Here is a 27,835-nt window from a genome sequence, read left to right as displayed (position 1 = left end):
AGTTCTGTCCCCGATGCAGGAGGCTGCTGGCAAATACCTTGGCTTTTACACTACTGAAACAAAAAAGGGATTTTACACTCCTAAAACAAGCCAATAAACGCTGGCTAGTTAAGGCTTTGTGCTGTGGTTTGCACACCAGCATGAGCACCAAGGGTCAGTCCAGCCCTTAGAATCCCAGGGCTGTGGCTGGGGAGCTGTGCCGTGTCATGTTTGTCTTGTCAGCCCCCGGCTTTGCTGCTGGTGTTGGTCTAAAGTCACTTTCAGTGAGCTTGGAGTTTGCTCCATGCAGCCAGGAATTGAAGCATTGCCTCTCCAGCCCAGGCAGCCACAGCATTGTGCCGGGTGTGGGTCTGGCAGGACTCGCCCTGCCCGGGCTGCCTTTCCTGGCTTTTCTCTCTGGGCATTTTTGCTTTCACATCACCTGCTGGGCTTGGAGGACCTCGCCATGAAGCCGGGAATAACATTTCAAGACAGAAAGGCAGGACAGAGGCCTCGACAAAGCCGACATTCCCGGGCAGGGATGAGACTGCCTCGCTGCTCTCCTGGGTCCTGAGGGCATGAGGGGGCAAAGCGCTGCTGATTGCGGCCGCAGCATCTCGCCATCAGCGAGGGCAGCAGTTCCAGCAGCACAAAGCTCAGCACGGCCGTGCGTTCCCTCAGGATCTCGCCCGGTGCCGGTGCCGGTGCCGGTGCCGGTGCCGGTGCCGGTGCCCGTGCCCGTGCCCGTGCCCGTGCCCGTGCCCGTGCCCGAGCCCTCACGGCGGCCGCCCTCCCTCAGCCGGCTCCAGAGTCACCGCCCTCCCGCTCTGGCCCCGCCCCTTTTCGCCCCTCCCCTGCCGCCCATTGGCTGCGCGGGCCGAGGCCCCGCCCCGGCGGCGGCGGTTGGCGCGCAGCGGCGGCGCGGGGCGCGGAGTCGCGGCGCCATGGAGACGGCGCTGCTGCTGCCGCCGCTGCTGCTGCCGGTGCTGCCACTGCTGCCGGTGCTGCCGCTGCTGCCCCTGCTGCCGCTGCTGCCCCTGCTGCCGCTGCTGCCCCGCGCCGCCGCCGAGCAGGGTGAGCCGGGCGTGGCGGCAGCGCCTCCCGATGCTCCGGCATCCCCCGGTTCTTCGCCACTCCCGCGCCGTGTCCCCGGTGCTCCGTCACCGCCGTGTCCCCGGTGCTCCATCACCGCCGTGTCCCCTCGGCGCGTCGGCCCCGGCTTTGGTTGCCCGCGGCGGGTCGCGCAGCGCGTTGCGGTACCGGGAGCAGCCGGCTCGGCTCGGCGCTGGGGTCGCTCCGGGGCTGGCCGGACGGGTTGTGGGGCGGGTGTGCCGCCGCTCTCCGGGGTGTGGAGATCTGCCGGAGGAGCGGGAGAGGACGGACGGGTCCTCCTCATGGAGTGACCGGGTCAGCGCGGGGTGTCCCGGTCCCCGCGATCACCGGAGGCACGAGGCAGCGCGCTGCCAGTGCCGTGACACGGTTCGAGCCTGGGGTCCGTGTTCGCGGGGACTGCGCTGCCACGGACGGACCCCACTGGTACCGGAGGCGAGAAGAGCGTCCAGGAGCATCCCGGAGCATCCCGGAGCGGTGTCAGGGATGTGCCCGCCGGGGATGCGCCGCCGCTCCCCTCGTTCCCGGTGTCCCGGAGCATCCCGGAGCGGTGTCAGGGATGTGCCCGCCGGGGATGCGCCGCCGCGCCCCTCGTTCCAAGTGTCTGAGCCCGAGGCTCAAGCTGCCGCTCCGGGGCTGTGGCTGTTTGCTGGCTGTGGAAGGATCGTGAAGCTGCGAAGTGAGGGAAATAGCTCTTCCTGTCAAAGACAGAATTGGCTGTTTTGTGGGAAAAGGGAAATTTGCCAGGGAAATCCTTCTTTCAAAGCAGCTGCTGGTGCCTTTCGGGTCCAGCATCCGGACGCTGTGGGCATGGTACAGTGGCAGTGCTGTCTGTGGTTATGGTACAGTGGCATTGCTGTGGTGTCCCTGGGGTTGCACATTCCTCAGGGCATTGATCAGGCACCTGCGAGCTTGTTCTGAGTGTGCAGTGACAGCTCCGTGCTCACACGGTGATGCCATGGCTGCTGGAGACCTGGCAGAGATGCCACTAAGCTTCCCAATGCATGGACACGGTGGGTTTTACCAGCTTTTTCTTAACCAGCATTTCCTGTGTCAGTGGTTTTCCTAACACGTTGTCTTGCCTGCAGTTGTCCTGCTGGACTCCAAGGAATCGCAGGCAGAGCTGGGCTGGACCTCACACCCATCCAACGGGGTAAGCACGGGGGTGGGACTGTCCCTCTGCACCACTGGAGAGGGTGGAAGGCTCTGCCAGCTTCTTGGTGCTCAGCAGCAGCCTGTGAGAGCTTTGTTTACACGGAGCTGGGGTGGGGCTGGCAGCCACGGGACCTCCTCATTCAAGGTCGATGGGTAGCTTGGCATGATCAGTGCCAGGAGCCTCTGGGAGCAGAGCAAGGAGTGAGGTCCCTCCTCCAAAGGGATTTTACACTCCTAAAACAAGCCAATAAACACTGGCTAGTTAAGGCTTTGTGCTGTGGTTTGCACACCAGCATGAGCACCAAGGGTCAGTCCAGCCCTTAGAATCCCAGGGCTGTGGCTGGGGAGGTCACTGGGAGCTGTGCCATGTCGTGTTTGTCTCGTCAGCCCCTGGCTTTGCTGCTGGTGTTGGTCTAAAGTCACTTTCAGTGAGCTTGGAGTTGTGCTCCTTGCACCTTTGGGTTCATTTTCCTAAATGGAAATAAAGCGTTCAGAGGGAAGTGTGATAGGTCTGGAGTCATCTGTGTGGCACAGCTGTTTGTAGAAGGAACTCTGTTCTGGGTATGTTTTGACTGTTTTGCATAAATTTACCCCCAGAAAGAATTGCTCTGGGATATTGCCAGGTTGTCATTCAGGCTGTGAGGGTTGAATCATCATTTCACTGATCAGAAATCTCTGCTGATAGCTTTGGGGAAACCCTGTTTCACTTGTAGGATTGGAGGATTTGTCCTGTTGTAGCTAAAACTTCTCCTGGCAGAGAAGCTGCTGCTGTTCATGAGGGCATTTGACATCCTTATGTGATGGTGTGACTGGTGTCCTTAGAGATGGATTAGAGATGGATTTCTTGGAAATCTTGGATTTCTCTAGGTGGCCCAACCCCATCCAGCATTATACTGTGTGGATGCACCTTCCCAGGGACAGAAAATCTGAGGAGTGTGTGGGAGATGAAGGCTCCGGCTCCTCAGCAGAGGATGCTTGATCAAAGCAGAATCAAGCTTTGTTTTCCCAGACCTGCTGCCTTTCTGGTTGCATCCTCACATTTGTACCTCTGTGGAGAGCTCAGGTGTTGGCTGGTCCAGGAGCAGCTGGTGGGTTCAGTGGGCTGAGGACTTCCAGTGCCTACAGCACCTTCCCAGGGATGGAGAATCTGAGGAGTGTGTGGGAGATGAAGGCTCTGGCTCTTTATCAGATGATGTGTCCAGAATCAAGCTTTGTTTTCCAAGACCTGGTGCCTTTCTGGTTGCGTTTGCACATTTGTACCTCTGTGGAGAGCTCAGGTGTTGGGTGGTCCAGGAGCAGGGTTACTGCAGCTGGTGGGTTTGGTGCCTACAGCATAATTGGTGGGGAGGCTGTGGCAGTGCCATTTATGCTGGTTGGTGTGTCTCTGCTGGGCCAGCTCCTGAGCTTTGTGTTCTGTCCCCAGTGGGAAGAGATCAGCGGCGTGGATGAGACCTACAAGCCCATCCGCACGTACCAGGTGTGCAATGTGATGGAGCCCAACCAGAACAACTGGCTGCAGACGGGCTGGATCGCCCGGCGTGACGGCCAGAGGATCTTCATCGAGCTCAAGTTCACCCTGAGGGACTGCAACAGCATCCCTGGCGTGACGAGCACCTGCAAGGAGACTTTCAACCTGTACTACGTGGAGTCTGACTCCGACCTGGGCTGGAGCGTCCATGAGGGGAAGCACACCAAGATCGACACCATCGCTGCCGACGAGAGCTTCACGCAGGGAGATCTGGGCGAGCGCAAGATGAAGCTCAACACTGAGCTCAGGGAGATTGGGCACCTGAGCAAGAGAGGCTTCCACCTGGGCTTCCAGGACGTGGGTGCCTGCGTGGCGCTGGTCTCCGTGCGGGTCTACTACAAGAAGTGTCTGAGCACGGTGCAGAACTTGGCCCTGTTCCCCGACACGGTGGCAGAGACGGCCTTTGTGACGCTGGTGGAGGTGCAGGGCACCTGTGTAGCCCATGCTGAAGTGGATGTGGATAACCCCCCTCGGATGCACTGCAGCGCAGAGGGAGAGTGGCTGGTGCCCATAGGGAAATGCATGTGCAGCCCTGGCTTCGAGGAGAAGGATGGGGCATGCAGAGGTAAAAGTGGCCATTGGTGTCCTGGCAGCTTTGGTCTGTGTCAGTTCATGCTGCTGCCAGAGCTCTCTGGTGCCTGAGCACAGTTTGGATAACTGGAATTGTCTTTTGCAGCAATATGTTTGTTTGGGTGATGGCAACTCCCCAGTGAAGCACCAGAGGTTTGTTTGGAGGGCATGGGGCTGCTCTGCAGCATAGTGCTGCTTGGGCAAGATGTGTCAGAGCGGGTTTGGTGGGCTGAGGACTGCTGCCAGACCTCTCTGTGCCTGAGCACAGTTTGGATAAGTGGATATTGGATATTTGGATAAGTGGAATTGTCTTTTGCAGCAATATGTTTGTTTGGGTGATGGCAGCTCCCCAGTGAAGCACCAGAGCTTTGTTTGGAGGGTGGCATGGGGCTGCTCTGCAGCATGGTGATGTATTAGAGTGGGTTTGGTGGGCTGAGGACTGCTGCCAGGCCTCTCTGTGCCTGAGCACAGTTTGGATAAGTGGATATTGGATGTTGGATATTTGGATAAGTAGAATTGTCTTTTGCAGCAATATATTTGTTTGGGTGATGGCAGCTCCCCAGTGAAGCACCAGAGCTTTGTTTGGAGGGTGGCATGGGGCTGCTCTGCAGCATGGGGCTGCTTGGGCAGATGTGTCAGAGCTCTGGATGCTGTCAGGCATTTCCCACAGCTTTATCTGTAATGTTAAAATTACTCTAGAACATTAATATCCCTATTGATACGCTTTGGACACGGTTTAATGATTTAGTGACTTTACAGCTCACAAGGTTGTGTTTAAGGGCAGCTGCACAAATGGATGCACCCTCTGCCTTAACAAGGCATCCCACTAATGAACCTGGGGCTGTGACCACTTCCATCTTCCTTTCAAAGGCAGGTGAGAGCCAGGTGTGGGATGCTGGCTGTCATGCTCTTCCTCAGAGTGTGCAGCCTCTGAATGGAGAGAGTTGCTGGGCTAATGCCACCTCTGGGCACCTTCTTGCCAGCTGGGACCTGGGAGAGGAGGTGAATTCTTCAGTAAAACACATCTGAAAAGACCCTTTGCTGTCCAGATGATGCCTTGGATGTCTCCCTTTTCACCTCACAAACACATTGAGAGGAAACAGCTAAATAAGTCCCAGGCAGGTGGAGTTACCTGACACTGGAGGCAGGAGGTGCAGTAGGAGATTGAGCTTTCTGCCCTTCAGGAGCACCTCCAGGCTTCTCACTGTGCTGGAGGTTCTGCCTTCCTCCTGGTGGTGGGATGCCCTTCCCAGTGCTCTGGGCAGTGGCTTCTCCTTAAGAAGACCTTATTAAAGCTATCAAATTGAAATCTCAGTGCTGTTGATTGCTTCAGTGGCTGCATGGCAGCTTGCCATGCTTTCCACATCTGTTTGGAGTGGGGATTTACATAGTGAGTCCCAGAAGGCTTTTGCTAATGTTTCAGGTTTCTCTGTGTCGAGTTTAAATAATTCATATTCTCTGAGGAAAAATATTTGAAGTAATTTAATGGACATAATTAAGTTTCTCTCCCCTCTCACAGAAAGCAGGTCATTAGTCATTCTCTGTGGAGCAGCGTCTGATGTCTGGTCAAATATCAGAAAATAGTTTTTAAGGGTTGAAAGTTTTGGGTTTGTTTGCAGCCCTGCATTAGCATAGTGCTAAGTGAATAGCTTTAAAAGATTCCTGATGAAAGCTGTGGAAATTCTTCAATGAGGACAAAAGCCCTTGAGCTGGAGGCAGGTGGATGCTTTGGGAGTTTGGGGGTGTAAAACCAGCCAAGTGATGGCACAACACACCTGGCACCACCACTGTGATCCTGTGAAGGCTTTGGAGGGTTCAGAGGGTGTGAATCCTGCACGAAACTTCTTGGCCACAGTCTCTTTTGCAGCTTTTGTGGGCCTTGAGAGCTCTGGGTGGTGGAGTTGGGGTGGTGGGGGCTTTGCTGGTGCCCGTGGGGTGGCATGGGGGCCAGGGTGGTGGCAGCAGGACTGTGGAGGTGGCAGCAGTGGAGGAAGCAGGAGATGAACTGGTGAAGGTGTTTAACCTTGGTGGCAGAGCTGGTGTCCCTGTAACCCTGATTCAATTACTGAAAGCATCCTGTACCAAGAGAAGGTTTGTGTCCTCGCTCTGAAATTAGGGGAGATGACAAAAAGGACAATAGGATTTCTGACTCTGCTAATTCTGGCTGCAGGAAAGCTGAGTCTTTCCATGTCCATCCTGTCCTGCACCACTGCTCCAGCACTCCTGACAAGTTTGCATGTTTCTGATGAATTGTTTTGGTGTTTGGTGGAGTGCAGCCATCTCTGGGGTGGGACTGCACAACTTTAGTGCCTGTTTAACATCCACCCACAAAGAACAGGAGAGTTTGTCACTGAAAATGCACTCAGACTTGTCTTGTCTGATGTATCTCTGTAGCCAGCTGCTGCTCTGTGCTTACTCTGACCATAAAACCCATTCCCAGCAGATGCACAGCAGGCAGTTGGGCAGTCCTGTGCTCTGTGGATGATCCCTTGTCCATCCCTGTTTTGTTTTCACTTGCCTTCTCAGCTTTGTTGTCTTTTTGCCATTAATTTTGTCAGGTGTGAGCTGTAGCCCCTTTGTGCTGTTGTTTTGTGGTGTGTAGCAATAGTTTGTGTGTAAATGAAGCCCTGATGTGGGGGATCTGCCCGACATTTTCATTCAAAGTTGTCTCCTCCTGCTTCCTCTCTTCTATCCAATCCCTAGTAATATCTGCAAGGAGAATTTCAACAAAGCTCAAGGTTAATATTTACCAGCCAGATTTGCTGCAAATGAGACAACTTAAACCAGATATTGCATTAATATGATGGAGGGCAGTTACCAAAAATAACTGCCAGCCACTCTTCTTTGACTGAAACAGTAAATTTGTGCTCTGGCAAAGTTTCCTCCTCAATTCATTTTCCTCCACTTCTGACAGCCCAGGCAGGGGCCAGCTCTGCCCTGCTGCTGTGTCCCATGCTCTGCTGCCCCCACCAGCACCTGGAGCCCTGCTTGGTCTGGTCAATGATGGTCTAATTAGTGTCCCTGTCCCTTGGCTACATGGGAATGACATCACTGGAAACAGTTTTAGAGTTGGAATAGTTTCTAGTGCTTTGTCAGGATTTTTAAGTGACCTTTTAAAGAGATGAGGGTTGCTCATCTCTTTAAAACCTCACACAGGAGGTGGCTTGAGGGACAGCCTTGTCCACAGGTGCTGTTTGAAATGGGGAATAACAGAAATTCCCCCTCCTAGTCTGCATCACTGGGTGGATTTTTGAGCAGCATGTTGAATTCAGCCTGCTATGGACAAGACACAAGGAAGATTTATTTGCACTTCTCTTAGGGAGAAAGCAGAGGTTTAGGGTGGGAGTGGGATGTGGGGTGAGTCAGATGTTCTTCTGTCCATTGGACGTGTCCCACCACAGCATTGTGTCACTGCAGTGTCCTTAGGTGGAAAAGAAATGGTTCCATTGAAAGTTAGAGGAATTTAAAACAATAAGTGACAATATTTTGTCATTTACTGCAAAGATACCTCCTGAAGCCCGAGGTCTGCTTTTCTGTTTAAATAGAAAAAAGATGGATCCAAATGTACAGCACTTGGAGCTTTTGATTTGTTTCATCTTTTATACATTAGCTTACAAACCTGTAAGTGCTCCTGGAGTGTTCTTTATCTGCTGACTGATGCTGGAGGATTATGCATACATTTATTTTTCCTCCTGGGGCTCTGCAAGTTGCACAAAGCACCAGGTTTTGCTTTCATCACAGATGCAGCCACAGGCATCCCACAGTCAGGCCCTGTGCATGCTGCTGTGTGGAACTGGAGGGAATTCCAGAGCAAATTCCAGAAGAATTCTGAAGCTGGGCATGTGGAGGGGAGGTTGTGAGGTGGGATCAGCTGGGTGTTGGGTGCTGCTGCCCACCAGCCACGCACATGGAGCAGCAAAATGAGTCTCTCTGCAGTAATGGCCAGCCTTGGAGGTGTTCATCATTTGGGATTGCACGTTCCCTTGCTGCTCACAGCGTGTCTGAAATAATTCTGCCTTTGGAAGTCGTGACAGATCCACACACAAATCGCTCCGTGACATTTCATTTCAGAGCAAGCTGCTCTGACAATTACAAGCATCACAAGTTGTTTGCAGGATTCCTGTGAGGTTAAGGTCATGGATATCTGGCTGCTGGATGAACGTGTTGGATGGGCTGTTGAAATCCAGAGGGGACATGTCTTGCCCACAGCTGAGGGGGTTTGTGTGAGCCAGAGTGCTCAGCAGGGTGCTGCAGAGGCTGTCCTTCTGTCTGTCTGACTGGTCAGCCAGTCCTTCACCAGGAGCTGCTTGGTGGCTGCATTAGGGAGCTGAGAACACAACAGTGAATTGCACTTGGCTCAGCGGATGTGCCTGCTTCAGTGTGTCCTTGAGGAACATTCTGGCATAAATAGCAATGAGGTTCTGTCAGTCCTGGCTGGATTCATCAAATGCACTCTGGTAGATATTTCCAGACTGTCTTTCTTCTGGACTAAATCGCTAAATTTAATTTCTGCTGTTAAGAGTTTGTTGTTGGGGATGCACAAGGATCTTGCCCTTGGACACAGGTTTTTGTTTTAGTACTCTACAAATTATTTAACAAGGACAAAAATTACAGAGTAGCATTGTTTAGAGGTGTCAGAATTGCTGGCAATGTGTTGGACCCTAGGCTGCTTGTTAAAAACCAGTTATTAAAAACCTCCAAACTGTATGGAAGGCTTTTGGATTCTCTGGGGTGGTGCAGCCCAACATTCCCATCCTGGCAGACATGGAAGCAAGGTGAGCCTGACTCAGTGCTTGCATTGATTGCTCCTCATGCTGACTTTGTCCCTCTCACAGAAGCACAGAGACTGGACATGAGTGCTGTCCCTTCTCTCTGCCTGCAGTATTGATCACAGCTGGTGCACTAAGGCAAGGTGAGACCCCAAACTCAGTGTGGAGGGGGCAGGAGCCTCTCTGCCACCCAAGGATGTTTCCAGCAAGGCTCTTTGGCCACCTCAGTGCAGCACTGAAGCTCTGTTCTGTCAGTGATTTGGTGCCCTGTCTGGTTTGGGCAGCCTGTCCTTGTCCATGGGCACTGGCTGGCAGCATCTGTCCCTCCTTGGGGCTGCTGTCCCCTCCTTCCCACTCTGCTGGCCTGAGGCATTTTGCCTCTGAAGCACTGATGAAATGTTTGGAACATAATAAACAGTGACTTGATAATGGGGTTTGGATGGATGGACTAGGGCTGTGCCAGCCTGGTGCAGTGAGGGGTCAGCAGAGCTCCTGTGAGGGATGCATTGTGAACAATTTGGGTGACAGTGGTGACATTGCAGGTTTGAGTGCTGCTCAGGGAGGGCTGGAGGGGCCCAGTGCTCCCAGTCTGCCCTTTGCTGGGAGGGGTTTGGGCTGTCAGGCTGCCTGTGGTGCTGTCCTGGTTCTTGCTGTGGCACCCCCAGTGCTGGCTGCCTGTTTCCCCAGCTGTGGCTTTCCTAAAGAGCATTTTTATGAATGTCTGCTTCAACAGAGAAAATTAACACACATTAAAGCAGATGAACTTTGTCAAATACAATTCCAGGACCAAAACTGGAAAGGAATTGATTTTGGAAGACAAGCGAGTTGTAGTGTTAATTATAAATGCCTGTATAGGCATTTTGAGTGAGGCTGCAGCTGTTATTAATTCATGCTGGCACACACAGCACTGCTGCTGGTAGGACTTCACTGGGAAGGGAAATGGAAAGCTGTCCTGTGCCACTGGAGTGGGAAACCATGCATTTTCTAGGTCTGCATCCTCAGTTACCCCTGCTTTCCCCATGGCACGGGCTGGGAATGAAGAGAGGACGTTGCTCTCTCCAAAAACACCCTGTCCTGCCTGAGGAGCTGTGTCAGATGAGGTGCTAAGAGAAGCCTTTCCCAAGGTTGCTTCATGCTGGGTAATTAGCCAAGCTGCCTCAGAAATGAGTGCTGCTGGTTTGGCAGTGTTACACAGAGGGGAATGTGCTCTCCCTGGCAGGGACAGGATCATAAGTGTGCTCCTCCCTGCTTGAGGAGCTCCTGTGGTCAGCATGGTGGAGCTGGAGAGAGGCAGTTGATCCATCTGACCCATCTGACTGCTTCTCTTTGGCTCTGGGACAATGAATCATTGAATTTCATTGTTTAATAATTTAGTCGTGGTAGCACCAGAGGACCAGGAGCAGGATAGAAAGCAGTGTACAAAAAAAGAGAATTTCATTCTATAAATTGATGACCTGATCCCCTCAAGAGCTGTCACATACCCACTGCAGAAATAAGCACTGTGAAATGACAGGGACACCTAAACCAGCTGGAGACCAAGAAAAACACTCGTAGGATGAGGTGGAAGAGGGTGGGAGTTTGTCTGAAAAAAGAAACAGAGACACACACATGATGCATCACATGTGCTGGGCACTTCTGTTCTTTTCAAGGGCAAGGTTTGGACAGCCAAGGGAAAAAAATTAGCAAGTGAAGCCCATGGCTCCTTGTGGGACACACTCACATGGGGTTGTGGTGCCTGCTCCTGGGACATGCAGATTGGGGCATTTTGTGCCAGTATTAATGTCAGGCACTTCTGTAAACTTACTTCTGGCTGTTAGAAAACAGGGTGGACTATTCTGAAAGACACTTCTAATTGGAAATATTCAGTTTCCTGCCATGAGATGTCAGATTTGTGTGACAGCCACATCTGAGGGATGGGGTCTGGGTTTAGTGCTTGGATCCCATCATGTTTGTAAACAGGATTGATTTTCCTGTCTGATGCAGTGATATTTCTGCCCTGTGGGGTGGTCAGTGCTGCCTAACTAAAGGAAAAAGTACACTCTGTCTCCATTCTATGAATACACTACAAGTTTTGATTTGGTTTCTCAAACTCTGAAGAGAGAACTGGAAATTTTGGGAGTAATTTTAACATTTGCTATTTTTCCTAGTTTATCCAGTACCCTAGACAGGGAATGACATTACTGTGAAAGTCAGTGCAGAGCTACACAACCCAAATAGGTAAAACCCAGGGACGTCTTTTTTTCTTGGTGCCAGGATCATGCAGGTGCTCAGGGAAAGCAGCTTAGAGGGTGGTGTCTGCAAAGGAGGCTCCAGGAAACAGGGAAATGCAGTCATCAGATGTGTCCCTGTGTGGGTCTTCCCTTAACCTCTCTCTCTTTCAGCTTGCCTTCCAGGGTTTTACAAGCTCTCCCTGCGTCTCCCTCTCTGTTCTCCATGCCCTGAGCACAGCTTCACACATGAGGAAGCCTCCACCTTCTGTTTGTGCCAGACAAATTACTCCAGGTCTCCTTCAGACCCACCATCTGCCTCCTGCACACGTACGTCTCTGTCTGTCTGTCTGCCCAGGCACTCTGTCTGTCCTGCGGTGCCCAGAGCTGTGCCTGCCTGCTCTGTGTGCTCATCTCAGTCTGTGCTGGGGGGATGCTGCACTGGGGAGGGGATGCAGGGGATGCAGGGGATGGAGGGGCTGTCCCTACAACCCAGACTGCTGAGGCAGATGTGCAGTCAGGCTCACAGACTCCCTGATAAACTGGGGCACTGTCATTTAGTCACTATAATTCACAGGTTTTAATTAAATGGCCTCTAGTTAATTGGACTGGACTCCAGCTGCTCTGGTGATGGATGCTGTCCAGCTGGCAGCACAGGGATGAGGAGCCCTCCATGTCTGCAGAGCATGGCTGGGCAGTGTCTGACCAGGAGTGGGCTCCCGGGGCTGGTGCCGCTCAGAGAGGTTCTGGGACCAGCCAGGTGCTCCTCATGCACACTGTGAGCTGTGGTTTGTGATGCACACACATCCCTGCAGCTGGCATCCTCTGTCCCGCATCCCACTGTGCCTCTGTGTCCCCTCGTGCCACCCCTGGCTGTGGCTGTCCAGGACTGTCCCCTTGTGCCACCCCTGGCTGTCCAGGATCTCTGTGTCCCATCATGCCACCCCTGGCTGTCCAGGACTGTGCCCTCGTGCCACCCCTGGCTGTGGCTGTCCAGGACTGTCCCCTCATGCCACCCCTGGCTGTCCAGGACTGTGCCCTTGTGCCATCCCTGGCTGTGGCTGTCCAGAACTTTTGTGTCCCCTCATGCCACCCCTACCTGTGGCTGTCCAGGACTGTCCCCCTGTGCTCTACCCCCAGCACCTGCTCTGCTGCTCCCAGAGAGGACCTACAGGTTTGTGATGTGTTCCTCTTTGAGCCAGGTCTTATGAGCTCTCAGAGAAACCCATCACACCCGGGACAGCTCAGCTACCCCAAATGGCATAAAATTACCAGGATGGCTTCTGAGGTAGTGTTGGAAACAGAAAAAGGTTTAATAAAAGGCAAAATAACAAAGCTCTTAGAGAGAAAAACCGTGCCAGGTTTTGCAGGGGCAAGAGATTCTTGCTTCTGCTAAAACACCCCACAAAAGTGATTATTTCCTTTGTTCTTTTCCTTTTCTAGTGAATTAACTAAGTGGCAGCTCTTGGCCTCTGTCCAATTGGACAGCCCCAGGTCTGAGGTGAAGTCCCCAAGGTCCAAACTGGGAGAGAAACTTGTGGCCTTTTTTTCCTTTTGAAGCAGACAAAGAATAATTCAGTCACTCTGCTAACAGGGAGCACATTCCCATGTGTTTACCCCAACACCTGAGCACTGACCCTCTTTTCCTTGCAGGCCCCCCCTCAGCCCCCAGGAACCTGGTGTACAGCCTGCGCCAGTCCTCCCTGGTGCTGCACTGGAGCGCCCCGGCCGACGCGGGCGGCCGCAGCGACCTCACCTACAGCCTGTGGTGTGCCCGCTGCCCCACGGTGCCACCAGGGCACTGCCAGCAGTGTGGCACCAGCGTGGGCTTCGTGCCGCAGCAGACGGGGCTGGTGGAGCGCACGGCCACCCTGCTGAACCTGCTGCCGCACGTCACCTACACCATCCGAGTGCTGGCGCAAAATGGCGTCTCAGCCGTCAGCCCGCTGGGAGGCCAGCAGTACGCTGAGGTCAACGTGTCCACTGGGCACACAGGTAGGTGACACTCTTGGAATGTACCAATATAGCTGGATGGGACGTGCCTGAGCTTCTCTGGCCTTGCTGCTGAACTAAATAGTGGCAACTGTGGTGTTTCACCCCACAGACACTTTTGGCTGGCTGGGTGTGTGGTGTTTCACCCCACAGACACTTTTGGCTGCCTGGGTGTGTGGTGTTTCACCCCACAGACACTTTTGGCTGGCTGGGTGTGTGGTGTTTCACCCCACAGACACTTTTGCCTGCCTGGGTGCTGCAGTTGGCACGTGGGGACAAGTCCAGGCCTGCAGGAGCTCTGGTGGTGCTGGGATGGAGCTTCCCCCCATAACAGGGGCTGCTCCTGGGGTTTCCCTCTGGCAGAGAAGCTTTAAGGGGATGGTGAAGGAAAGGAGTCGGTTCTGATGGAGGGTTTGGATCCAGAGCTTGATTCTGGCCCTCAGGCCTCTGAATGCAGCACCAGCTCCAACAGAACTCCCTGAGCCCGTGGTTGCTGCTCCTTTAACCCCGGGGAGAGGGGCAGGGAAGGGGCAGGGAGGCACCAAGCAGGGACAGGAGGGGAGGGACAAAGGGACAAAGGACACCTGGATGGCCCAATGCCCCCCAGGGGTAGAGGGCATCCTTTGGATCTGCCAATCACTCGAGGCCCTTCTGGAATTCCAGGAGTGACAGACAGGGCTGGGAGGGGAAAGGAGAGGTGACTGACACACCTGGGAGGGAATTATCAGGGCAGGGACCCGAGGTTCTGGGGTAAGCCCTGAAATCACAATGCAACAGCATGCACAGGGACAGCTCCCTGCTTTGTCCCCCTGGGGCTGCTTTGTTCTGGCATTTTGTGACTGACACTTCTCTGGGAGGCAAGGTGTTGTTGGGGAAGATGAAACAGGAAAGCCTTATAAATATGATTGCCTGGCAAAAGATTTTGAGAATATGGAAACTCTAAGTGAGATTGAAATGAAAGCAAGCTTTGAGATCCCTCAGTTCCTGAACAACTGGAAAACAATGGCATGGCCAGCTGAAGGTGATCCCCTTTTGATCAAACAATCCCCTCTGCTTGCAGACAGGCCCAAGGCTCAGAGCAGACCCTGCCAGCTTGGCAGAAGGGGCCCAAAGAGGAGTTTTTAGGGTTTAAAATGTAACCCAGTGTGGTAATGGAATGATTCCTATAGGCTGTATGGAAATGCTGTAGGATTTGTATCTTGGACTAGACTGGTTAGTGAGAATCAGAATATTCAGCACAGAAGAAGATTTATGATACTGTAATGGGAACCTCGCTCTCTCATCCTCTCTCCCCCTCTCTTCTCTTGGGCCTGCTCTGAGCTGTGGCTGGCAGCTCCCAGCAGGGCCCTGCACCCAGGCCCTTTGCAATAAACCCCAAGTTCCCAGCCCTGGCTGCAGAGATCTCTGCTCTCTGTCCATCCCCACCGTCCTACCCCCATCACTCCTACACAAGGAGTGAGCCTGGTGACAGCCTGGGCTGTGAAGGGACAAGTCTGCTCTGAGATCTGGCTGCAGTTTGAATTTATAAATCATAAAAACCCCCTTTGATGAAACAGCATTTCCAGCCCATTCATCAAAAAATCCTCCTTAAAATAGATAATTCAAATGTTGGCTATCATTCAGAAACAAAAAAATTGATTTCCTCTCTCTATCCTGTGCTGGTCTGTGACACAATTCTTACTGTAATTGTCTGTTCCCTCCATTTATGTCCCCTCAGGTGAGGGGAAGTGAGTGCCTGTGCCTGTGGACAGGTCCCTGACCAGAGGGGTTGGCTCAGGAGTCCCTCCTGAGGTGTTGTCTGTGCTAAAGGACAGTCAGGTCCCTCCTGTGCTGTTGGCTCTGCTGAAGGACAGTCAGCTCTGGCTTGTCGTGTCCTTGTCCATTCCTCTGCAGTTACATTATTAATTTGCATGAAAAGCCTTTCCCAAGCCACAGTTAATGGAGACAGATGATCCTCAGGTACCTCTTGGCAGAAAGTGGCCAACAATTTCATCTGAAGAGATTAAACTTTGATCTTGTTAGAAATAATTTTCCCACCACTTGATCAAATGGTTTTTTGTGCACATTGCTGCTTTCTCTTCCCTCATGCCATAATCCCTGTGGCTCCATTGGGGGATGCTGTGCTGCAGACTGCTCCTCAGCTGAGGTGTCACTCCTCATTAGAATCTTTGCTGTTCAAGGATGGATTTAGCTCTGGGAAGGTCTTCTGCCTCCTGAGCTCAGGCCAGGGGCACAGAGAACAGGCTGGGGTGGGGTGAGCTGAGAGAGGTCTGGTGAGAAGCCATTCCTCCAGCCTGGTGCAGGCAGAGGCTGTCACCTTGCCTGGGCCCCCAGGTCTGAGCTGGCTCAAGCTCAGGTGTGGGCAGTGAGTGCCCTGTTCTTTTAGGGAGCAAAGCAGCAAGTCAGTGATGCCAGCCATGCCTTGGTGTAAGAGCCTAAATGAGAGATGCAGGACTCCAGGCTGCTCTCCAAAATGCAGTTTATTGCATCCAAGGTGTTACAGCAGTCCAGGGTCGTGGGTGACAGAGCTGTGCCTACAGCTGTCAGCTCCAGCTGCAGGCAGGCCTGGAGACCCTTTAGTTTAGGTTACAAATGCATTCTATACTTTTCTTTTGGTTACAATGCATTCTAGACTTTTCTTTTGGTTACAATGCATTCTAGACTTTGCTGAGCATCTTAATACAATAGAACCAATCTATACCTTAACTTTTATCTATAGCCTATCATAACTACTGTAATTACCATATTCATGTTACTGTTCTCCAATCACTAAAATTAGTACATTACAGTTTAAGCTAGAAGTTGGTTTTCAGTTTTTTTGCAGTAGAAAATTCTGAGACCTTTTTTCTACTAGCAATATTGGCAGGTTTGTTTGCCTGTGCTCTCTTTCTGCTTGGTAAAAACATCTTATTTGGGGTGGGTTTATCCTTTGCTCTAAGCCATAAAGACCCCTTCTAACTAACACACCCTTTGCCTCCTTGGTTATCCAGTGAGACTGGCTCAGCAATTCTTTTCTTCTATATCAAAACTTGCTTCCATCTCTATTCCTTCTTCAGATTCTACATTTAAAAATCTTTCTGCTAAGCATACATAACTGTGAGACTTTCTTGTCAAACTTTCATCCTTCCCAATACCTTGGCTGCTCAGAACAGCTTTTCCCCTGGGGAAGGGGGAAATCTCAGCCCCTTGCTCGTACTGTGTACTCCTGAGGGAACTGAAATGCATGTCAAGAACGTGGATAATTAATCCTGTAATCTGCTCAAAATCAATGTCTCTTGTTGAGCTGTCAAGTCTCCAGATGCAGGTGGTGGCTGGGAATTACCCAGGCAGCTGAGGCTTGGAAGTTTCTTGGAACACTGACAGTTTTTATTGCTGAGGGTGCCAGGCTGGGGCTGCCCTGCCCTGGTTCCTCTTGCCTCTGCACCATTGGCAAGGGGTGACAGTGATGGTTAACCCATTCCTATCAGCAAAGAAGAGGAGAACTGGGGAGAAGTTGTGTCCTGAGTTTGTCTGTCAGACCTCACTGCGAGGAGGGGACCCTGCGTGGGCAGGACACGGAGCCACAGCTGGCAGGGACAGCCTGGGCAGCTGCTCCTTGGAGCACATGGTTCCTTGGAGTCCTGACTCTGCAGCCCCTTGTCACTAGAGCCCAGCACAGAGGTGCTGGATGGGGCCAGAGGTCAGGAGGAGGGAGGCTCCAGGGATGCCTGGCAGTGCTGGCTGTCGTGCTGTGGTCTCAGAGTCGTTTGCAGCAGCAGGGGTGCTCTGTCTGCTGATAAGCAGGTTCAGAGGAAAAATTAAACAAGAAACAAGACCTTATTTAGCTGTCAGATCCTGCTCCTCTAATCCAGCTCCGTGCTGTCCTTCCCCTCCAGCAGTCACCAGAGGGAATTGTCCATTGCTCCTTGTAATTGCAGCCAAAAGAAGAGATGCAATTTAGTCTGCAGGTGGCAAAATTAATACTGTGTTTTTTCTAATCTGTCCCCAGCATGAGACTAAATAAAAGTGTTTGAGGAGTGAGGGGAACTGTTTGCCTGCAGGAGTGGAGCTGCATTAGCCATGTAAATGTGCACTCCAGGCCACTGTCATTTGTATTCCCGGCAGGAATACAAGGCTCCTGCCTTAAAGAGCTTTTAAATCTGCTGCTGATTAATAATGCAGCCAGTGCCAGAATGCATCCTCCTTCCTGAGGCTGGAGAAGGGGGTTGAGCTGGATTTGGTCCTCCAAAGCAGATTTGCCTGTGTGTGCCCAGGGCTGCCTCAGTCACCGTGGGGCAGTGGGGCTGCAGGATGAGCCAGCTCTGGGGCAAAAGTCTGAGCTTCTGGGGTCTTTGCCCTGAAAGGGCTGCCTGCTGATGGTGAGGCAGCTTCTCTGCTTTGGAATGGAGGTATCTGAGGCATGTTCAGTGTTGGGATGTTAGTAACTGGTGAGGGAGGAGAGAGGTGGCTCTGTCTGGCACGAGCAGGGGTGTTTGGTGCCCAAGTGCAGCTGTTGGATGCAGTGAGTTGTTCTGGGGAAGGACACGGTGCACATGTAGTTTTATGCCTGTTCTGCTGTAGTTTTATGCCTGTTCTGCTGCTCCCCTGGTTAATCAACAGGAGAAAACCCACGTACAGGGGAATGGAGTTTATAAAGTCAGGCAGTGTGGTGAATAATTTAATGTTTGCTTTTTCAAATAGAGGCAATGATAGGAGAGCTTAAAATATTGATGGGAAACACATTTTTTTTTCACAGTGTGAAATGCTTTATAGCCTGTGTGATTTTCTTTAATGTTTTTTAAACATGTTTGAGGCTGGCACCTGCTTTTCTGTCATGTACCATGGGCTCTGCTCTAAAGCACATCTGTGAGTGAACAGGATTTTTCCTGCTGACTTTGTTAACAGTCAGGACCACGCAGTCAGGGCTCTCCAGTCCATTTCCAGGATTCAGAGACACAGGAGGGCAGCTGTGTGATATTTTATTGATGGGGATCATACAACACAGAAAGGAGCACTTAGCTTATCTCACAGGAGCAGGACCCAAGGCAGGTGTTGGGGGATAATGTTGGATTATGTCCCACACCCTGAGGGAGCTGTGTGTGGGCCATGGAGCTGCACAGGAGCCTCTTTGACTCCTCTCTGGAAGCCAGAGTGACTTGGAATCAAGGAGCAAATCACCATGAATAAAACATCATGAGGGCTTTTTATTTCAGCAAAGATTAATGAGCTAAGTAATAAATACAAAATTTCACAGATACTTAAGTTTACTTTCTAGGGACTTGTTCCTCTCCATGGGAGTCTTGGTGGGACAGAGACAGGTCCAGCAAATGTCCTGATTTGATGGGAAGTAGGACAAGCTGGAAACAGTCAACATCCCTGTGCAGCTTTTGCTGTGCCTGAGGGCTGTGAGCTGCTGCCTGCATAGGCTGGAGACCTGTTTGGAGCCAAACCTGATTAAAATGGGAATATTGGCAAGTGCATCTTACAGTGGATGAACTAAATGGATGCTTGCATGTCAGGGAGGGAGTTTGTGCTGACCAGAAATACACAGGCAGCTCCTGAGGCACTGCCTGCTCTCAGAGCAGGGGTCAAACTCTCAGCAGTCCAGGCTGGATCTGGTGTGAGGTGGTTCAGGAGGCCTTGGTGTGTCCCACCAGCCCTCCTGATCAAAGATTGTGTTTTGCCTATCCCAGGCCTCCTCAGCAGGGGTTCAGAGCCCAGGACATGAACCCATCCTCAGACTCCTCAGCAGCACTAAGGGTGGAAGGTGCTGTTAGGATTTTTGCCAGTTTTCCATTGGAGGGTTGCAGGCTGCCCATGGATTACAAAGCTGCTGTGTTTTACCACTATCTTCTCCAGGATGATCACCAGCTCATCCTGGAGCTATTTCAGTCCTGATTCAGAGAGGGGGGATTGGTGTCTGCAGAAGCCACACACTCTGTTTAAGTGAAATGTTTTACTGGAGCAGCCCCTCAGTCAGTGCCCTTTCCCTCTCTGCATTTTCAGAGCCAACTCCTGTCACTGACATCCGCACAGACAGAGTGGAGCAGAAGAGTGTCACCCTGTCCTGGCAGGAGCCAGGCTTGCTCACTGCCAATGGCACCGAGTACGAGGTCAAGTACTTTGAGAAGGTAGGCTCTGGGTGTGGGAGTCCTTAAAATCACAGGGGTTTGGGAAAGCTGCCAAAGGCAGGCCTCAGAGACAGCAGAACTGGGATTGGAGCTAAGCAGTAGCCATGAGATTGGTCAGCAGAAAAATTATGTAAGAAGTAGAAAAGTAAGGACAAATAGAACAATGGCCTGTGTATTAATGCTTAAGGAGTTATTATTAAGGAGTATTAAGGAGTCTAGAATAACTCCTTAAGCTGCAAAAAAGTTTATCTAGTGAGATATTAGGAAGTTCTAACCTTAATAATGGAGCTCTGTGCATTGTGTTTTAAGGCTTACAAGCAGGTATGGTATTCCAAATAAGCAAGCATTGTTTTAACTGAAGGGATGTGTGCTTATGGTGGTTGGATAGAACTACTGTCAATGTGCTTTTTCTTTGTGTGATTGGTCAAAAAACTTTCAAAGTGAGTTGTAACATTGAGTTCTTTGTCTGCTGCCTGGGATGTGAGCTGCTGGCATCTTCCCATTGTCATCATCATGTAATGAGACTGATGCTGGAAAATAAAACAGCTCAAGGTGCCTTCCCCAGCAGTCCCATCGCGTTTGTGATTTGTACAGAGCCCCTGGCTGGTGATACTGGGCACTGCCATGGGCTCTGCTTGTGCCCCCTGGCTCTGTGCCCTTCCCTTGCCCCCCTCAGGAGCAGGGGTGCTGTGTGTGCCCATCCATCTGTGACTCCAGCTGGGCACTGACACCACAGTGGTTCCTACACCCTGGAGGAGATGCTCTCTGTATTCCCAGCCTGCTCTCCAGGAGAGGGTTGGACCTTGTGGTCTGCACTGGTTTAGGACTGAGAGCCACAAACCTGTGACTGTGGGTGGCCTTTCTACATAGGAAATATTTTTATGACAGTTTCTTGATTTTAAAAATTGCTGCTGTTTGACAGGTGCAGTAGGTTGGGAATTTTAGGAGAAATACCAGTGGGCAGAGCAGGGACAAGGCTCTAAATGAAAATGAATGCAGTTTATGACACAGTTCTGCAAATTACCTTATCTGCGTGTGCTCAGGCTCGTTCTGGAGCTGATGGTGTGTCAGGCACACTGTGCAGGTGACATGCCAGCATTCTGTATTTAGAAGCAAGCTCCCCTGAAGCTGATTCATATTAATGTGATTTGCAGCATCTGATAGATTTGAGAGGAGGGATCTGTGGAGGAGGGCAAATGCTGGAGCCCGAGACAATAATTCCTGTGCAAATGGGCTGCAGCAACATGATACTTGGGGTATGAAATGAGGAGCCTTCCTCCTTGAGTAGAGAATTTAAATTCAGTTTAGCAGTTATTCACTGAAATGAGGCTCTTGATGCTGACATGGATATCAACTTAGTTCCTAATCTTTGCTTTTAAAGCTTTTGTTTTTACTGTGAAGATTCAAAGGGGGAAACATATCAAATGGAAACACATTTGGTAGTGATGTGAGCAGTGCAGTGAGTGCCTGCTGCTCATGCCCATGCCAGACTGTGGGGCTGAGACGCTGAACTGTGGGGTGGGGACACTGCCTGTGCTGGACTGTGGGGTTGGGACACTGAACTGTGGGGCTGGGACACTGCCTGTGCTGGACTGTGGGGCTGGGATACTGAACTGTGGGGTTGGGACACTGCCTGTGCTGAACCCTGGGGTGGGGACACTGTCTGTGCTGAACCCTGGGGTGGGGACACTGCCTGTGCTGGACTGTGGGGCTGGGACACTGAACTGTGGGGCTGGGACACTGCCTTCACTGCCTGTGCTGGACAGTGGGACTGTGGGACACTGCCTGTGCTGGACTGTGGGGCTGGGACACTGAACTGTGGGTCTGGGGTGCCCCTCAGGGCTCCACCTGCCATTCACCAATCCCCACAGATTTGCTCCAGTCCTCAGCAGCTGCAGCAGGGGAGCAGGGAAGGGCTGGGCAGGGCTGCTGGCTGCTGCCACAGCTGAGCCTGGCACAGGGGGAAGTTGCCATGAGGGGTGGCACAGCTGCTCCCCACCACCCCACCTTCTACCTTCATGTCCTCACAGCACCATCCACCTCCATCTGCCATCTCCTGTGACCTTCCCATGTAATTTCTGTTCAGACATGCAGTGAATGTATTGTTTCTTTTGGAGGCTGTCCTGACGGGGCCCAGAGCTGAGGACAGGGCTGTGCCATGCTGGCTCTGTGTCACAGCTGTCAGTCCAGCTCCATCTCAGGTATCTCATTATTTCACAGGATCAGAGAGATCAAAGTTACTCAACTGTGAAAACCACATCAACGGCTGTGACAGTCAATAACCTGAAGCCTGGTACCCTCTACATTTTCCAAATCAGAACATCTTCCTCTCCAGACTACAACCCTGGCATTGAAGTGGAGACATTGGCAGAGTGTAAGTGCAGCAGGGCTCTGAGCTGAGCCCTTGGGAGGCTGTGCTTGCAGCTTGTGCCCCAGCTGCTCCTGGTTCCATGGAGCAGCACTTGTTCCTCTGGTTCTGCTGCTCCAGGTCTAAGGTCACTGCTGTCCAGGAATTTGCTTCTCCATGCATTTTCCCATTAGATGTTGATGAGGTTGGTCCTGCCTGTGCTGGGGGAGCCTGTCCTGTCTCTTCTCAGTCAAGAGTCAATGAGGGCAGCTGCTCTCTGGCTCCTTTCTCATGAGGAGGCTGGGACAGGCTCTGCTCTTTGGCTGAGCTTGCCCAAAACCACGCTTAGCTCATGACTGCTCCCTGCTGCTGTCCTGGCTCAGGAGGCATTTGGCTTGCCTGCTCCTTGGCTGGCTCAGGGCAGCCAGCAACAGTGTTATCTGCTGAGACTTCTCCTTTTAAATTCCCATTCATAACTGTGGTCCAAAAGCATCTTATTTCACTAAGAGAGGGCTGGAGGGATGTTGGGCTTCAGCACAATCCCCCATGCTGGCTGGAAGAGCAAGGCTGAGCTGGCTGGCTCAGAACAGCTCCCACAGATTGTGTTTAACAGGGCTTTAAATTGCCTTCATTTGCCACACAGAAGACATTTCAGAATTAATTGAAGCCAATAAAAATTTTATAGAGAATGTAGTAGCTATCTAATACCCCTGTTTGCAAAAGCAGGAGGAAAAGGGATTAATGTGATGAAAGAAAACTATTTGTAAGGCCATAAATTTTGATATGTTCCTCTGATAAACAGGATTCTTCCTCAGCTCTGATTCCCAGCACCAGGAGCTGGTGCAGCAGTGCTGGGCTGCTCTGTCTGCAGTGCCCAGCATGTTGGACTGATCCCACCAGCCTGGGCTCTTAAAGCTGAACCATGTCATAGACATGTTTTCTGAAAAATCCTTTCCTTAGGATTTTTCCTCCTGAGAAGCTGAGAGGCCTCAGGAACAAATTATAAACAAAGGTTATCTGCTGCTGTAGAATGCAACAGGAGGATCTCATGTGGTTGTTTCTAATTAATGGCCAATCACAGCCCAGCTGGCTCAGACTCTCTGTCTGAGACACAAGCCTTTGTTATCAATCTTTCTTTTTCTGTTCTTAGCCAGCCTTCTGATGAAATCCTTTCTTCTATTCTTTTAGTATAGTTTTAATGTAATATATATCAAAAAAGAATAAATCACCCTTCTGAAACATGGAGTCAGATCCTCATCTCTTTCCTCATCCTCGGGCCCCTGTGAACACGGTCACAGAACCAGAACATGAATTGTGAGGATGGTGAAAAGCAGCCAGACTCCCACAGCTCTTCTGGAGGACCCAGGCTGGCCATGGGAGCAGTGAGCAAGGCAGCTGCTCTCCTCAAACCTGGCTGATGAGTGGCTCTGCTTCCCTCCTGCAGTGACAGTGGCCTCCAGTGAGCAGAGCCCCGTCCTCATCATCGTGGTGGTGGCCATCGTGGGGCTGACGGTGCTGCTGTCCCTGGTGCTTGGTGTGATGGTCTGGAGGAGGTGAGCAGGGCCAGCTGTGGCCCAGGGGGGTTTGAGCTGGGGTGAGGAGCTACTGCCCAGGTGCTGCTGTGCTCTCAGAGTCTCTGTGGTCAGGATGACCCCAAGATGTGTCAGAGTCTCTTTTCCCAGCCTGGCTGCCGAAGAAGGAGTCAGAATTCTTCTGTTCTGCTTTTCAAGGTTGTTTATTTTTTGTAATCTATAACATTCTCTCTCTCTGACCTGCTGAGGTCTGTCCAGCAGGTCGGGATGTGGCACACTGACCACCCTTGGGGTGGTGTTGGCTTTTTATACTAAGAAATACATGTACATTATTTACAATAACTTCCCAATACCTATCACCTATGTTAGACAGTGAGCTTCTACTCTAAACCAATCCAGAAGTGTCACCATCACAGCAGAAGATGGAGGACAAGAAGAAGAAGGAGAAGGACAGGACATGCCCAGATTCCTCCATCTTGACTCCTGAACCCCCATTCTAAATCCCCAAAATTCTACATTTCACCCTGTGATTAATTCACTATAATTCTATTCCAACTCTTGTGCCTTGTAAATCTTCACACAAAGTTGGTGATTTTTTTCCATGGGCTAAAATTGAAGGTGTTTTTGACTCTGTGCCAAGGTCTCTGAGCCCCCTGCCAGGGTTTTGAGTCCTCCAGGGCAGCCAGAGTAATGTCCTGGGTTCTGACACTGCATCTTCATTCTCTTTGCAGGCAGTGTGGGTACAGCAAAGCCAGCCAGGATGGGGATGAGGAGCTGTACTTCCACTGTAAGTGGCACCCAGCTGTCACAGCCGGTGTGACTGCGGGGGTCCCTGATTTATCCCTGATTTATCATTGTTAATAACCCACCAAAGCAGCCCTGAGCCCTCACTTTTGAAGTGCTGTCACCCTGTGTTATCCCAGAGCAGGGGCCAGCACAGCAAGGCTCTCTGAGGACCGTGGGCTTGTCAGCTGCATGTGCCAGTGTCTGTCCTGGCTGCGTGGGGGTCACTGTGTGCCAGAGGAAATGGGGACACTTGCAGCTTCCATGGGGTGTGTAAATTATTGTCAGCTTCTCAAGCAAACAGCCTTGTTTTCTGGGGCTACTCTGGATTAGTGAGCAGCAATAATTTTATAGTTGTCAGAGGGAATTCAGATGTAGGGACTGATGAGTTTATTTGATTCCAAGCCCATAGAGTGTACACATGCTTTTCTGTTCCCCAAAGCACCTTGGAAGTAGAAGAGCCTGCCCTGACCATTCCACTTGGCTTTGGAGGGTGGGAGCCTCTCTGGAGCAAAGGGGCTGCTCTCCTTTACCCAGGGGTTGTGGCAGGGGAGCAGAGCAGTTGGATTCACTTAATCCTAAAAAAAAATATCTTAGAAACCTTAGAACTGAGTCTTTTGCTTTGCTTATAGAAAGGTGGCACGTTGGTTCTGCCCACAGACCAGGAGATGGATGAGCTGGGACAGTGTCTCCAGGATGGGTGGGTGGAAGTTCTGCTGAGCCCCTCTCACCTGCCCTTTCTGCCTTTCCTGCAGTTAAAATACCAACCAGGAGGACATACATTGACCCCAGCACCTGCGAGGACCCCATGCAGGCTGTGCACCTCTTTGCCAAGGAACTGGACAATGCCAGCATCAAAATTGAGAGGATTATCAGGACAGGCAAGTTCCAGGGGTGGTGGCTGTGCTGGTGTGCTCCCCTTTCACTGGGCCATGGCAGTCCTGGGGGTACCCACCTGCAGCACAGGATGGCAGTGGGGCTGGTGAGGGTTTTATCCTGAAGCTTTGTTCTACATTCCTGGTGTTTTCCTGAGGCACTGAGCACAGCCAAGCCACGCAGAGCAGAAAGCATCAGCAATTATCTGCATCTGGGCAGTTTGACAGCAGCATGAAAACTATTTATAAATACGTGAACCTAATGATTTATCGATTTTCATCAACTTCACTGCCTAAAACTTAAAAGCAAATTAAAATCCCCTGACTGGACCCTAGAGCCTTAATGGCTACTGTGTGCCAGAATGTGGGAAACGTGATCATTCTTTGTCATTTGTTTTCCTAAAGATAAATTCAGCTGTAGCAGCAGCAGAGGTGGAGGAAGGGAGGAGGGAGGGCTTTGCCTGCAGCTGAAGGACAGTGTTGAAGGGGAGAGGACACTGAAGAGGGGATGAGGTTTCCTCTGAACTGCAGGGTGGAGCAGCTCAGAGGAGCCCCATGTACCTTTCATGAGCAAAATGGTGTTCGAAAAATCAAGAAAGAAATTAGTAAGGAAGACATTTAAATCTAAGGAATTTGGGAGTGTGTTTGTCTCACTGCTGACCTAACAATAACCTGATTTCCAAATCAATAAAGCTGTTCATAGCTACACGCTTTTTGCTGTCAAGCCAATATTGGTTTTTTATGTTGGGAATTCTGTAGCTCCCGTTATGGAGTGCATGGCTGTGCAGTGGGATGTTCTTCCTCAAGGATTGCAGGAACCCCCCCTCACAGCCCTGCTGTGTCCAGCTCTGTGGGAAGCAGACCAGGAGGCAGAACCAGCCAGGAGGGTCAGAATCAGCCAGGTCCAAAGCATAACCTTAGTGATTGCTCCTCCTCTCATGGGCTAAAATACAATATGCACTGGGGCAGAGCATGGAGAGAACAGCTCAGAGGCTCTGGAGGTGCCTGAGGGTCAGCAGCTTCCATGGGGTGTATAAATTATTGTCAGCTTCTCATGAACATGAGCAAACAGCTTTGTTTTCTGGGGCTACTCTGGATTATGGAACAACAATAATTTTACAGACAACAATTGTAAGACTATTGGAATTTACCAATATAGCTGGATGGGATGTGCCTGAGCTTCTCTGGCCCTTGCTACTGAGCCAAACAGCAGCACTGTGGTGTTTCACCCCACAGACACTTTTGGCTGGCTGGGTGTGTGGTGTTTCACCCCACAGACGCATTTGCCTGGCTGGGTGTGTGGTGTTTCACCCCACAGACACTTTTGCCTGGCTGGGTGTGTGGTGTTTCACCCCACAGACGCATTTGCCTGGCTGGGTGTGTGGTGTTTCACCCCACAGACGCATTTGCCTGCCTGGGTGTGTGGTGTTTCGCCCCACAGACACTTTTGGCTGGCTGGGTGTGTGGTGTTTCGCCCCACAGACACTTTTGGCTGCCTGGGTGCTGCAGTTGGCACATGGAGACAAGTCCAGGCCTGCAGGAGCTCTGGTGGTGCTGGGATGGAGCTTCCCCCCATAACAGGGGCTGCTCCTGGGGTTTCCCTCTGGCAGAGAAGCTTTAAGGGGATGGTGAAGGAAAGGAGTCGGTTCTGATGGAGGGTTTGGATCCAGAGCTTTATTCTGGCCCTCAGGCCTCTGAATGCAGCACCAGCTCCAACAGAACTCCCTGAGCCCGTGGCTGCTGCTCCTTTGAACCCTGGGGAGAGGGGCAGGGAAGGGGCAGGGAGGCACCAAGCAGGGACAGGAGGGGAGGGACAAAGGGACAAAGGACACCTGGATGGCCCAATGCCCCCCAGGGGTAGAGGGCATCCTTTGAATCTGCCAATCACTCAATGACTTTTGGAATTCCAGGAGTGACAGACAGTGCTGGGAGGGGTCAGGGAGGGGAAAAGAGAGGTGACTGACACACCTGGGAGGGAATTATCAGGGGAGGGACCCGAGGATCTGGGATAAACCCTGAAATCAAACCACAACATAAGATGGAATTCAGATGTCGGGACTGATGAGTTTATTTGATTCCTAGGAGTAAGCTAGTGATAAAGATTAGTTTTGCCTGAGGGTTCATTAGCAAGGGAAGGAGTTGAACCATCATTTTTGGGGTATGGGCCCTATAGCTTGTTTAGCTGACACTACTAGAAGGTAATATAAAGGAAGTATGGAGGGTTTTGATTCGTCTACTGTAGGTTTGATTCCTGCTTTTCTAAGTACTAGGAAATGAGAGGGCTGGTATACCTCCATGTTCACGTTATCATAGTGACCCTTAGTGTTCAGGCACATTTCCAGTAGGGCCTTAAGTAAGGAGGTAGGCCCGCGTAGGTCAGCTCCCCCACATGCAGAGGAGCAGCACAGTGCTGAGGATGGCCTGGTGTGAGTGCCAGCAGTCCTGCCAGGGATGTCTTTAACCCATTTCTCTGCCATGCAGGAGAGTTTGGGGAGGTGTGCCGGGGGTGTCTGAAGCTGCCCAGCAAGCGCGAGCTGCCGGTGGCCATCCGCACGCTGAGGGCCGGCTGCTCCGAGAAACAGCAGCGCTCCTTCCTGGCCCAGGCCTGCACCATGGGCCAGTTTGACCACTCCAATGTCATCCGCCTCGAGGGGGTCATCACCAGAGGTACATTCATTGGAATATTTACCAATATAGCCGGATGGGACCTGCCTGAGGCCTTGTCTGGTTCAGGGCCTGGTTTGGCCCTGAGCCAAACAGCAGCACTGTGGTGTTTCACCCCACAGACACTTTTGGCCGGCTGGATGTGTGGTGTTTCACCCCACAGACACTTTTGGCTGCCTGGGTGTGTGGTGTTTCACCCCACAGACACTTTTGG

General features: G+C 51.6%; 1 protein-coding gene across 1 annotated transcript in view; it reads left to right on the top strand.

Annotated features, from left to right (window-relative positions):
* The first annotated feature begins 923 nt into the window (after positions 1-923).
* The window catches only part of EPHA10 (EPH receptor A10), a 33,658-nt gene continuing 6,746 nt past the window's right edge, over positions 924-27,835 (top strand). The window contains exons 1-11 of the mRNA XM_066564677.1: positions 924-1,053; positions 2,178-2,242; positions 3,668-4,337; positions 11,493-11,648; positions 12,972-13,313; positions 19,296-19,420; positions 21,641-21,794; positions 23,212-23,320; positions 24,031-24,086; positions 24,838-24,963; positions 27,439-27,624. Coding sequence (XP_066420774.1) covers positions 924-1,053; positions 2,178-2,242; positions 3,668-4,337; positions 11,493-11,648; positions 12,972-13,313; positions 19,296-19,420; positions 21,641-21,794; positions 23,212-23,320; positions 24,031-24,086; positions 24,838-24,963; positions 27,439-27,624 — 2,119 coding nt within the window. The remainder of the gene's footprint in view (positions 1,054-2,177; positions 2,243-3,667; positions 4,338-11,492; positions 11,649-12,971; positions 13,314-19,295; positions 19,421-21,640; positions 21,795-23,211; positions 23,321-24,030; positions 24,087-24,837; positions 24,964-27,438; positions 27,625-27,835) is intronic.

The sequence above is a fragment of the Molothrus aeneus genome, chromosome 23 (genome assembly GCF_037042795.1).
Source record: "Molothrus aeneus isolate 106 chromosome 23, BPBGC_Maene_1.0, whole genome shotgun sequence".
Classification (NCBI taxonomy): domain Eukaryota; kingdom Metazoa; phylum Chordata; class Aves; order Passeriformes; family Icteridae; genus Molothrus; species Molothrus aeneus.
Note: the sequence above shows the minus strand (reverse complement) of the source record. Positions and strands in the feature narration are given on the sequence as shown.